The 12084-nt window shown below is 36.9% G+C and overlaps 3 protein-coding genes across 3 annotated transcripts; all 3 read left to right on the forward strand.

The window, feature by feature from the left end:
• Window positions 1-2124: 2124 nt before the first annotated feature.
• On the forward strand, window positions 2125-4959 carry LOC149618496 (uncharacterized). The gene is made up of 5 exons (XM_089855213.1): window positions 2125-2244; window positions 2307-2445; window positions 2729-2955; window positions 3236-3522; window positions 3965-4959. The coding sequence occupies exons 1-5, from the start codon at window positions 2242-2244 to the stop codon at window positions 4176-4178; spliced, it is 870 nt and encodes a 289-aa protein (XP_089711339.1). The 5' UTR covers window positions 2125-2241; the 3' UTR covers window positions 4179-4959.
• A 2160-nt stretch (window positions 4960-7119) lies between these two features.
• On the forward strand, window positions 7120-9405 carry LOC149618497 (uncharacterized). Its single transcript, XM_089855232.1, has 3 exons — window positions 7120-7170; window positions 7549-7835; window positions 8112-9405. The coding sequence occupies exons 1-3, from the start codon at window positions 7123-7125 to the stop codon at window positions 8389-8391; spliced, it is 615 nt and encodes a 204-aa protein (XP_089711358.1). The 5' UTR covers window positions 7120-7122; the 3' UTR covers window positions 8392-9405.
• Window positions 9406-9810: 405 nt separating this feature from the next.
• On the forward strand, window positions 9811-11935 carry LOC149618498 (uncharacterized). The gene is made up of 7 exons (XM_089854491.1): window positions 9811-9931; window positions 10006-10099; window positions 10178-10336; window positions 10736-10868; window positions 10934-11157; window positions 11258-11544; window positions 11683-11935. Exons 1-7 carry the CDS (start codon window positions 9921-9923, stop codon window positions 11933-11935), a joined length of 1161 nt encoding a protein of 386 aa, XP_089710617.1. The 5' UTR covers window positions 9811-9920.
• The last annotated feature ends 149 nt before the right edge of the window (window positions 11936-12084 follow it).

Here is a 12084-nt window from a genome sequence, read left to right on the forward strand (position 1 = left end):
GTAGCCCCACGATGCGTATTTTTAACGGTATGTTATCGATTGGGCGTGTTATCAAAACAGCATTGTCCAAAACGGCTTTTTTGCCATTACAGCCATTACAGCTCATTTTGATTACAGCGTTTATATCTTGAGCGTTGTTTCGTACGCCTTTTCCAAAATATTGTTGTTTATCTTCATTGACTTCCCAAAAATAATATGCCTTTTCCAAAAAATTATATTTTATATTTACTTCCGATATAACATTACGCCTTTTTGCATAATATTGTTCTTTGTTCTATATACTTAATATAATAGAGATTTCCCTCCCTATCAATCACAGTTTGGGCGGAAGCAGCAACCGCTGTTTTGGGAAATAGCGCTGTATTGAGAAACGCGAAAACAGCAACCGCGATTTTGCTTCCACGCGGTTTTGCAAACCGCTGTTTTGGGAACCGCTTTATTCCAAAACGCTCTTTTGAAAACCGCTCAACTACCCGTGAACCTTTTTTAACAGTGGTAAAACGAAATACCCGTAAATACCCCTTAAAAGAAGTACAGAAAATCAGAGTGAATAGCCCCTCGATGCCCTAACAAAAATAAAAATATATAACCCTTAATCCTTACTTCAATAAATTTACGTACGTTATAATTGTAATATCCACGTGACCAGAAGCTAGTACTTTCTTTTGCTTTTAAAATTTTTTCGATTTGTGGAGAAATACACGTAACTTTCAATAATAAACACCGCCTTAAGCCCATTCTAAATTGTGCGAAAAGGGGCTATAGGTCACAGGTGTGAAAAATAAAACGGTGCGACCGCCATAAAACGAGTAGCCATAGATTTCCTAGGTAAAGGTAGAAAACCATTTATAACATCAGGTCTTGCATATATTAGCGTAAACATTGCTCGACCGATATTTTCAAACATGACTTTCAATAGCACGTAGGTCTAACAACTCGAAGTTTGTTTGTATGTAGGATAAAAACACGTCTTTCTAACGCACGCAAAAATAAATTCAAACTAATTTTACCTTGTCATGCATATACATCAGAAACATTACCATGGCAACGAAATTTTATTCCCACGGCTTTGAAATCGTTGCAATAATATGAACGCCATAACGCTCATAAGAAGTTCACATGGTAATTGCACCACGTTGCCTCACGTTTGACTTTGTAAAATTTTAATTGCGGCTGTTATAAGAGTTTCCTTGTAAATCAATATTTTTCAAAGATGTCTCTGGTGATTTGATGACAGTTTTGTGGTTCGACTGTCACCAAAAAAATTATTACAGCTTTATCAATACCCTTCAAATATGCGAACCATTGTGAATGCTTTCATTGTTTTGGTATGTGTTACCTCTGTGTATTTCCAGTCTAAGTGTACAGCACTTACTTTTGCAGGGTAGTGCCTGGGTAACTGAACTTGGAAATGATACGTTCAATGGCTTAGGCAGATTTTTCACCGACTATATCGAAAATTCTATGAACATTAGGTAAGCACGGTGCTATATATGAAGTTAATTACAGTGTCAGTCTTTAATTTTCAAATATATCTATAGCTTTGAATTAGTGGTTAAGGATTACTTATATCAAATGGGTGAAAAATTGGAAAATGGAACCTTGACTGGATTGAAGGGTCTGATACAATCAAAGGTAATGAATGTATTTCTTGTCGCTCTCTGCCTAGGGTAGCGCAGATATCAAAATACCAACCATCATAGTGCATTTAATAGACACCATATCGATGTAACTAAGATGGAAAGACACTGGGGCAAAACTATGCAACCCCCAAATATCCCATGTTAATTTCTATGCGGGTATTCCGGACTTGAGAACTTACTACCCGTCAAGCCTCATAATAATTCTGATGGCGTCTTTCTGACGTCTTAATTTCATTGGTTAATAACAACGCGAAGTCCTAGGTGCACGCAAGGAGCAAAGGAGCAAGGCACAACGAGTTAGATGGGTAAAATTCGTCATATATAATGATTAGCCTAGCTCGCTCCTCCCACAGAATCCGCCGAGATACGTTGAGTGAAAATGGTGGATACACAATTATTCCTATTAAGATATTTATTCTTGAAGTTTCCATTTTATTTATAGGAAGTTGACTTCAGTTTAAGACCACTTGGAATTTTCCCTGATGACGAGTTATCATGTTGTTCATTTCCAATTTCGTTCAGTCACTTAACCATACTTTCTGGAAAGTCTATTTCGGTCGAGCACCCTTTATGTTTAATCGTCACAATTTTTGACAACATGGTATTCATTGTATGACTAATTATTTACACGTTAAGTACTACTACTATTGTCTATTGTTCTAGAGTCTATTAGCCTGGTTGTTAACCGGTATTACATTGTTCATTATTTCAACTGTCTGCGAGAAAAAGACACCTAGGCCTAATTCTTCTTTAGAACGTTTCAAACTTGCTTATATTTACATCAAGACCTCGTTTTATCAACGTACGTTATGGGGACAGATTTGATTGACAAACTAAATAATTGACGACCTTGGCGGATATGTGAAAGCTATTTGAAATACGTCACAGGCATCACGTGAACACCAAGATACAAAGACTCCACATGGAGACGTAGGACTGGACACCTAGGGCTTGATTTACGCCTGGCTGCAGCGACATTTCACGTATTGCGAACCACGTGCCTCTGACGTGATTCAAATAATTTTTATTACCCGCCCGCAGTTTCTTTAAAATTGGTCTAAAAATCAACTTGTCGAATCTTGCAGCGATCACGAACAGCAAAGACCTTCCATTGTCAAATCTATCCCGTGTTTGCTTCTTATTGTGGTGGATGCTTTTGATAATATTTTATAATCTGTACGCTGGTATTTATAAATCTCAACTGTCATCTGGCACTTTGAGCAAAGAAATTGATAATGTAGAAGAGTTGTTACTGCAACCAAATATTGAAATTATCACCCGACATTCACGGTTTATCTTTGGGTCTATCGCTGTAAGTGTAAAACATTGTATCACCTTGGAGAAAGTATGTTTGATTCCGGAGTAGCGTAGGGTTTGCTATTCGTAGCTGTCCATCTTCTTACTTAGTCTGTACTAAGCGTTTGACAGCGCCTCGCCAGGCGTCGCTTCAATCACTTCATGACAAGCTCCCAGTAACCAGTGATAAACTTATGGAAACATCTTATGAACTAAACACGCCTACTGCAGACCCATACTTTTGCATTGCAGAGTTAAGTCTCATTAACTATTTTTGAAACTATTTACCTATTTAGGGATCGAAAACAGATACTGACAAGAAGTTGTACAACCGTATAATGAAACAGAAAAATGCAGTCAAACACTTCGTGAGTGAAATGTACTCCCCGGAGCAAATGTCAAAAGTTCTTCAAGGAAAATCCGTCATTATTTTTGAAAACCTGAATTTGATTACAAAATCTAAAGAAGAATGCCTGAGAGGAAGATTCTTTCATACGAGTACTGAAGAGTACAAACCGTTTCCAGTTGGATTTACCTTCTCGAAATCTTTAGGACCAAAATTCAGAGAAGATCTTAATCTGCGGTAATTAAATTGATGCTTCTAAGTGACTCCAAAGAAGCCAGTGACGGGTTTTGTAAAATTATTTGAAATAGGGGCTAGCCACAACCCCTCTATGCATATTAAAGGGTCCCACCTGTAAACAAGCCACAGACCTAGTGCGAACATCCCTTCATAGATAAAGCCTTGAGAGATTATTTGATACGTGACTACGTCAGAGGCACGTGACGTGTCCAAAGAGAGGCGTGGTTGAAAGAAAAACTTAGTTAATTTTATTTGGAAAATTTGACTTGTACTTCCGATAATTGGCCTTCTAATCTCGCTAAAACGAGGACAAGTTGTCAAGTGTCCAAGTCTCACTAAATACCCATTTTTTGGACCTTGTTTGTGACGTATTTCAAATAATTTTTAACCATCCGCGGTTGCCTTCTTTGGAGCACCTTTTAATTATTTTATTTATTTTCAGAATTACGAGGTATTTTCAAGGAGGACATCTTCAGTATCACATGAACCGTTTTAAGCACTCGACAGTAGTCTGCGACAAAATGCGAAATGTAAAAATAAGTGACCAAATTGTCAGATGGAGCCATCTTGAAGCGTCCTTTCAATTGTGGTTTATCGCAACCGGATTGTGTTTACTGGTCTTGCTGTTGGAACGTACAATCAATTACTATACTTAGTTCATTAAAAAAGAACTGATGATTTCAGCGAAGCACCTATCATATAACGATACTTCGAAAACAAAATTTTACTGTAACAATTATGAAATGTAACTAGCGCATTCTTGAACTTTAATATTGTTTTTAGCCACATCGTAGTATGCGATGAGGCTCTTAGTTTTTTATTAGCGGAAACAGGATTGCAAATGATTACTTTATTGTAAAATATCATCTTAGTTTTTACCAAGAAGCGATATCTAGTTTACTGGGAGAAGTTTAAATTCTCCACATTTCCAGCTTAATATCCAGTCCGAACCAAACGAAGGTCCGGAGTTAATCCCCGCCTCTAAATTACAACCAGCATCTCATTGGTTCTTGAAAACTCACGTCAACGCGACACGAATGACGAAAATTGGATATTTTTCCGACTGAGGAGAGGCGAAATAGCCCGGCCTCCTCTTTCGTCCCCCCTTGTATTTTGAAAGGGGGACTGGGAGTATGGCGCGCGAATACTTAGGCATCTTAAACCTTCTCCCTAATAAACTAGATATCCCTTCTTGTTTTTACATAATTTAAATTCTAAATGCCAGGCAGTATTGATTTTCACTTGACCTTATGAACCAAAAATTGCAGTCACCGTTTTTATTTGTGCATAGAACCAAACTTTAGTAAGTCGCTCGCGTGTCGAGACTGTGAGTGTAAATTTCATAGTATGTTTACCAAAAAACATTGCTTAGGATCAATACTTCGGTCAAAAGCAGAAACGTCACTTAAAATTTTGTAGGGTCAATGCTGGTAATAATAAACAACACTATAGAACATGCTAATTCCATATACTCGAAAGCATTTTCAGAACTTACACGGTGCTTTCTTCGTTCCAAAAACGACTCATGCACATTTTTTTAAAGCTTAACATCAATATCGATCATAAGACTTACGATTCTGGACCTTTATATATTCGAGTTTTAGTTTCTGCAAATGTGAAATCATGAAGTAGATCCATAAAAGGAATGGGCGGGCTATTGATTCATCAGCTTCAGTTTGTTTTACCTACAACCACTTAGGTTTTAGGAACGGGTTTTTTAATGGCTTTACAAATACTTTGTAAGTTAACAAAGCGTATGTTACGAAGAAGGCAACAAGAATATCTATCATAAAATGCTTCTGCACCTTTATATATTGTATATATTGTATATATTGTATATATTGTATATATTGTATAAATGTGAAATCATGAGTTTGATCAAGATCTCGTTCACATTTACGTGAATGAGATCTTGGTTTGATCCTTTAAAGCTTCAGTTTGTTTTACCTACAACCACAAAGGTTTTAGGAGCTTTACAAGTACTTGTCAGTTATGAAAGCGTATATTACAGAGAAGGTAATAAATCAACTGAATTTAATTGAATGAGTTGAATTTTTATCAGATATTGAAATCTTTGTAAATTAACAGGGAAGCCCTTGGTTTTCCGAGTGTACCAATGACTCGTTTAAAGGGGTTATTTCATTACTGGTCAACTACATCACAACTTCAATGAACATTAGGTATACTTATAATACTGAAAGAATCTAGCAACATAAGTTTATAAGATAAGGTCCATGAGTTTGTCAGTGGTTACAAACTGGAGTTTGTCATGAAGTTATTGAAGTAGGTCATAGATTCGAGGTAAAGCGAAGACGCCTGGTGATGCGCTGTCAAATTTGGGCTTAGTAAGTTCAGACTAAAGAGGAAGATGTAAGTCCTGCAAAATTAACACCCACCGAGTGTAGGACTTCAATTCTCGCTTCATTCGTTCTCCCTCGAACTAGCTCGAGCTGTCTCTAGCATTACGAAGTGTATACTTATGTAACATATCCTATAAACTTATGTAGCAATAATGTTATTTTCAAATTACAGCTTTCAACTCGTACCCAAGGATTACAAATATCCCATGGGATTGCAGTTGAAAAATGGTACATGGACAGGGATTAAAGGAATGATTCAATCGGAGGTTTAAATTGTTTTGTGATAATAAACATAAAAATGAACAAGAGTAGGAAACCTTTGGAACCTTTTTCATTTTAGGAGATTGACATTGCTTTTCTTCCCGTTGGAACTTTCGGCAACAGCGAGTTTTCATTCAGTTCGTTCCCTGTTTGGTTCACTCATTTGTCAATACTTTCTGGAAAGTCCATTTCTCTCGCACCCAAAATCTGTTTAATTTTAACTATTTTTGACACAAGGGTAAGCTTTCATCATGAATATGTATGGATTCCCGTCTCTATCTTTCCACGAAGAATTTCGCTTAGGCAGAGAAACAAATATGGCTTCCAAACCCCCCCCCCCCACAACCTTATGAGTGAGAGGGAATTCGAATTTATTCTCTCTGCGCATGGGCGAAAATTCAAACCCACCAATCAGGACTCTCCGTAGATATCCCCAACGTGACCATTTCCGCCTCGATTTACAGTCGCGTCTCAGTCTCACATCCGCGGGTGTAACGTTTATTTGCTGGTCGTCTTTTTAGATTAGCTGAGAATGCATAGTATTTATTCATATCCATGATTTCATAAGCGCACCATTTCAATTCATAATTTAAAACTATGTCTTTGCAGACCATTTTAGCGTTGCTTATAACTTTTACCTTGTTGTTCGTTTTGTCATCTATTTTTGAGAGGAATCAAACGAGGCTTACAAAGACACCACTGGCACATATTTATATCTATGTCAAGACATCGTTTTACCAACGTGTGTATCGTCACATATTGATTTTCCCAGTAACTCTTAAATAATGTGTAACTAATTCTAGCTGAATCAACCAAGAAAATTCCTTTTTCAAACGCATCTCGAATTTGCTTCGCTATGTGGTGGATTCTTCTGATTGTGTTCTATGATATTTACGGCAGTGTTTATAAATCTAAACTGTCATCTGACACTTTAAGCAAAGATATTAATACTGTGGGAGATTTATTAGAGATTCCTGATATGAAAATAATAACTTTAGACGCCCCTTTCATTCTGGGATCTATCGTAGTAAGTCCTTCGTTCCATGGATAGGCAACTCCCTATCACTGACGGCAGCTTATTTTTATTATTCCAACTTCGGTTGCCAGCACGCGCAAAGCTAGGTCTCTATGTAACTTAGCTTTGTGCTTGCCGACAACAGACGAAGGAAATATACATTTTCTGGATCTAAAATCTCGAGATTTAAATCCAAAACATAAGCATTTCGTTCGTCTCTAGTCAGCACGCACAAAGCTACATTACATAGAGACCTAGCTTTGCGCGTGCTGACAACCGAAGCTGGAGATAGGAATTGTGGATGTCGGAGAAAAGGAGTTGCCTAACCAACAGCGTGAAAACAAATTTCCTAACGTAGCATTTTATTATATTTTTACTGCAAATATTCAGAACTCCAAAACAACAATTGATAAGAAGCTATCAGCTCAAATTGCTAAATACAGTGATGGAATTAAGAAAAACATTGCAGAAATTTACAGTCCAAATGCAATGCTTAGCGTTAAGCTAGAAAAATCCGTTTTACTTTTTGAAAACATTTTCTTGGTATCGTTATCGAAAACCGAATGCAAGAAGGGAAATTTTTACCACATAAGTACCGAAAAAATTAATCAGTTTCCCATGTCTTTAACGTTAACTAGCAAATTTGGTGCCGAATTTCGGGAAATGTTAAATCTAAGGTACAGGAATAGACCATACCATTAATTACTTCTAGAGAAACCAACGCACAGGCGGGAGGCCACCATCTAAGGATACTTCCCTCTCTCCAAGAGACAACGGCAGACGGAACCCGAGTTCACTACACGTGGACTGAGGCTAGCCGACTCGCGCTGCCTCTAGCGCTAATTCTTGGTTGGCGAGAGGGAAATCTCCCCCGGCACTGTAGTGTTTGCTTCTCTTCGTGAAATTAATGAATGATGTTACATTTCAAACTATTTATCCACGTTTTTCTTTAGAATTATAAGGTATATTCAAGCTGGACATATGAAATTCCACTTGGACCACTTTTTTCATTCGGCCATGGTTTGCGACAAAATACGTCAAGATAAAATTAAAGATAACGTCGTCAGATGGGATCATCTTGAAGCTACATTCAAATTGTGGTCTATCGAAATTGCCTTTTGTTCACTTGTTTTTCTCACGGAAATTGCATTCAATATTCGAAGTAAAAGAGCCACAGTTGTCGGTTGGATGCGAGAACCAAACACCAAGGTTTCGATTTGCCCCCATCTATAAAGTGGCGGCTCGAAGACAAATGAAAATATTTTTTTAAATTATCTTGCAATTATAATGTTTTGAAACCAGCTCTACCAGAAGTAAGATAAGGGACTAGAAGTATCGAGATAACCAAATTCTTCACTTTGCGAAAGTGAATATTCAACGGTTGTCCCTCAGTTGCCGGTTTCTGAATTTTCCCTCCAAAACGTGAGACGCTCGCGGCGGTAGACGGCCAAACTAGATTCAAGCACGCGGGAATTGTGATACTAAGGTTAAGCCATATACTCTCCCTTTAAAATTTCTCTCCCCCGTCGAAAATACGATTTCACGCTTTCAATACCGCTCCCCTATTTTAACATTCAAAGAAATCGAGGGAAATTTTTAAAGTAAAAGCAAGTAATTACTGACGTTATTTTTAGAATGGTCTTAAGGCAACGGGATAAAACAATTATTGGGTGTATTACCGAATTCTTACTCGTCCAAACGCTTCTGGCCATAAATTTATGGTAGAAATTTATAAGATGCGAAAATTATGTGTCGGCATAAGTGTACGTTGTAAACTAAAACTTTCTGTACGTGTATCAATTGAGCGTTAAGTACGTAATCATATTAGCACTGTTAAAGGTAACTCTATCATCGATGGGGCAATCACTAAAACTTTCCGTTCTTCTATTAAGGGTTACTTGTGTGTAATCATTTTAGCAATAATAAGCGTAGCGCATCGAAGGGCTACTCACTCAAAATTTCTCTTTGTGTCGCACTATTACAATTAAAACATAAATAAATTTATTGAAGTAAGGATTACGGGTAATCATTTTAGCACAGTTAAAAGGAGCGCATCGAGGGGCTATTCACATAAATTTTATGTACCCTCCTGTTAAGTACGGTACGATGTGGGTATTATTACGAGCCTTTGGGTCGTCTTGTTATTTGTGTATAGAACCAAACTTCAGTAAGGTCGAAACTGCGAGTATGCTTACCAAAAAACATTTCTTGGAATCAATACTTCGGTCATAACCAGAAATGTTACTTAAAGCTGTATGTAAAATTTTGTTGCATGTAATAATAAACAACGCCTTGAACATGCTAATTCCATATTCTCGAAAGCATTTTCAGAACTTACACTATGATTTCTTCGTTCCAAAAACGACCCATGCATTCTTTTATAAAGCTTTACAACAATATCGATCATAAGACGTACGATTCTGGACCTTTATATATTCAAGTTTTCGGTTTCTACAAATGTGAATCATGAATTTGACCCTTAAACGCTATTGGACCATTAATTCAACAGCTTCAGTTTCTTTTACTTCCAAACACTTAGCTCTTAGGAACGGAATTTTGTACGACTCTTCAAAAATTGCCAGTTATGAAAGCGTTTATTACAGACAAGGTAATAATTAAAATAGAATTTAACTGATTGAGTTGATTTTATTTCAGATGTAAAATTCTTTGTAAATTAACAGGGTAGTCCGTGGGTTTCCGAGTGTACCAATGACTCGTTTAAAGGGGTTATTTCATTTCTGGTCAACTACATCGCAACTTCAATGAACATTAGGTATACTTGAAATGCAGAAAGAATCAAGCAACATAAGTTCATAAGCGATGTTTCATAAGTTTTTCCAATTACAGCTTTGAACTAGTACCAAAGGATCACAAATATCCCATGGGAATGCAATTGAAAAATGGTACATGGACAGGGATTAAAGGAATGATTCATTCGAAGGTATAAATTGACTTTGTGATAATAAACATGAAAAAAAAAGAGTCATAACCTTTTGAACCTTTTTTATTTTCATTTTAGGAGATTGACATTTCTTTTGTTCCTGTTGGAACCTTCGGTGACAGTGAGTTTTCTTTCAGTTCATTCCCTGTTTGGTTCTCTCATTTGTCAATACTTTCTGGAAAGTCCATTTCTCTCGAACCCAAAATCTGTTTAATTTTAACTATTTTTGACACAAAGGTAAGCTTTCACAATTGATGTGAATAAATATTAACGTATAATGGATTCACATCTGATACGTTCCACGAGGCATTTCGCTTAGGGGCCCGATCAGCAGAGAAACAAACATGACTTCCAACAATCCCCCCCCCCCAACCTTTGAGAGAGAGGAAAATTCGTATTTTTTCTCTCTGCGCGTGGGCAAAATTTCAAACTCGTCACTCAGGACTCTTAGTAGATATCCCCCACGTGACCTGGCATTTTCCGCCTCGATTTACAGCCGCGTCTCACATCCGCGGGTTTAACGCATATTTTCTGGTAGTATTTTTGGATTAGCTGAGAATCCATAGTGCTTATTCATATCCATGATTTAATAAGCGCGCCTTTTCAGTTCATAATTTAAAAATAATGCCTTTGCAGACTATTTTAGCGTTGCTTATAACTTTTACCTTGCTGTTCGTTTTGTCATCTATTTTTGAGAGGAATCAAACTATATTTACAAAGACACCACTTGCTCATATTTATATCTATGTCAAGACATCGTTTTACCAACGTCTGTATCGTCACCTAGTGATTTTCCCAGTAACTCTTTCTTTAATAATGTAAAACTAATTTTAGCTGCATCAACCAAGAAGATTCCATTTTCGAACGCATCTCGGATTTGCTTCGCAATGTGGTGGATTCTTCTAATTGTGTTCTATAATATTTACGCTAGTATTTATAAATCTCAACTTTCATCTGACACTTTAAGCAAAAATATTGATACTGTCCGAGATTTATTAGAGATTCCTGATATGAAAATAATAACTTTCGACGCTCCTTTCATTCTGGGATCTATAGTGGTAAGTCCTTTGTTCTATGGACTTTACTTGCTGAGACACCAACACACAGAGGCGGCAGTCCGCCATACTAATTCGTAGCATTTTATCTGCAAATATTCAGAACTCCAAAACAACAATTGACAAGAAGCTATCAGCTCAAATTGCTAAATACAGTGATGGAATTAAAAAAAAGGTTCCAGAGGTTTACGGTCCAAATGTAATGCTAAACGTTAAGCAGGGAAAATCCGTGATACTTTTTGAAAACCTTTTTTTGATATCAATATCAATGACGGAATGCGAGAAAGGAAGTTATTACCACATAAGTACCGAAAAAATCAATCAGATTCCCATGTCTTTAACATTAACTAATAAATATGGTGCCGAATTTCGGGAAAAGTTAAATCTAAGGTATAGGAATAGACCATACCATTAATTTCTTCTAGGGAAGCCAACGCCATCTAAGGATGTGGTGTTTGCTTCTCTTCGTGGAATTAACGAACGTTCTTACATTTCAAACTTTCTTTAATCCACGGTTTTTTTTTATAGAATTATCAGGTATATTCAAGCTGGACACATAAAATTCCACTTGGACCACTTTTTCCATTCGGCTATGGTTTGCGATAAAATACGTCAAGACAAAATTAAGGATAACGTCGTCAGATGGGATCATCTTGAAGCTACATTCAAATTGTGGTCCATCGCTATTGCCTTTTGTTCGCTTGTTTTTCTCATGGAAGTTTCATTCAATATTCGAACTAAAAGAAGTAAAAGCGCCCCAGTTGTCGGTTGGATGCGATAACCAAACACTAGTGTTTCAATTTGTTCCCATCTATAAAGTGGAGGCTCGAAAACTAATGAAACTATTCTTTTAAATTATCTTGCAATTATAATGTTTTGAACCCAGCTTTACTTATATCATTGTTATGGCCTAAATTCTTTACGAATGTA

The sequence above is a fragment of the Phalangium opilio genome, unplaced genomic scaffold (assembly GCF_054372755.1).
Source record: "Phalangium opilio isolate 3A_F unplaced genomic scaffold, DU_Popi_V2 ptg000209l_1, whole genome shotgun sequence".
Lineage (NCBI taxonomy): Eukaryota > Metazoa > Arthropoda > Arachnida > Opiliones > Phalangiidae > Phalangium > Phalangium opilio.

What these genes read in the sequence shown, in the direction of transcription:
- LOC149618496 (XM_089855213.1), top strand. An exon ending in TTATCTTTGGGTCTATCGCT is followed by an intron (nt 2,956 to 3,235) that starts GTAAGTGTAAAA and finishes TTACCTATTTAG; the next exon opens with GGATCGAAAACAGATACTGA. An exon ending in AGAGAAGATCTTAATCTGCG is followed by an intron (nt 3,523 to 3,964) that starts GTAATTAAATTG and finishes ATTTATTTTCAG; the next exon opens with AATTACGAGGTATTTTCAAG.
- LOC149618498 (XM_089854491.1), top strand. An exon ending in TAACTATTTTTGACACAAAG is followed by an intron (nt 10,337 to 10,735) that starts GTAAGCTTTCAC and finishes ATGCCTTTGCAG; the next exon opens with ACTATTTTAGCGTTGCTTAT. An exon ending in CGGGAAAAGTTAAATCTAAG is followed by an intron (nt 11,545 to 11,682) that starts GTATAGGAATAG and finishes TTTTTTTTATAG; the next exon opens with AATTATCAGGTATATTCAAG.
- LOC149618497 (XM_089855232.1), top strand. Translation starts at nt 7,123, where the DNA reads ATGAAAATAATAACTTTAGACGCCCCTTTCATTCTGGGATCTATCGTA. An exon ending in TCATTCTGGGATCTATCGTA is followed by an intron (nt 7,171 to 7,548) that starts GTAAGTCCTTCG and finishes GCAAATATTCAG; the next exon opens with AACTCCAAAACAACAATTGA. An exon ending in CGGGAAATGTTAAATCTAAG is followed by an intron (nt 7,836 to 8,111) that starts GTACAGGAATAG and finishes GTTTTTCTTTAG; the next exon opens with AATTATAAGGTATATTCAAG.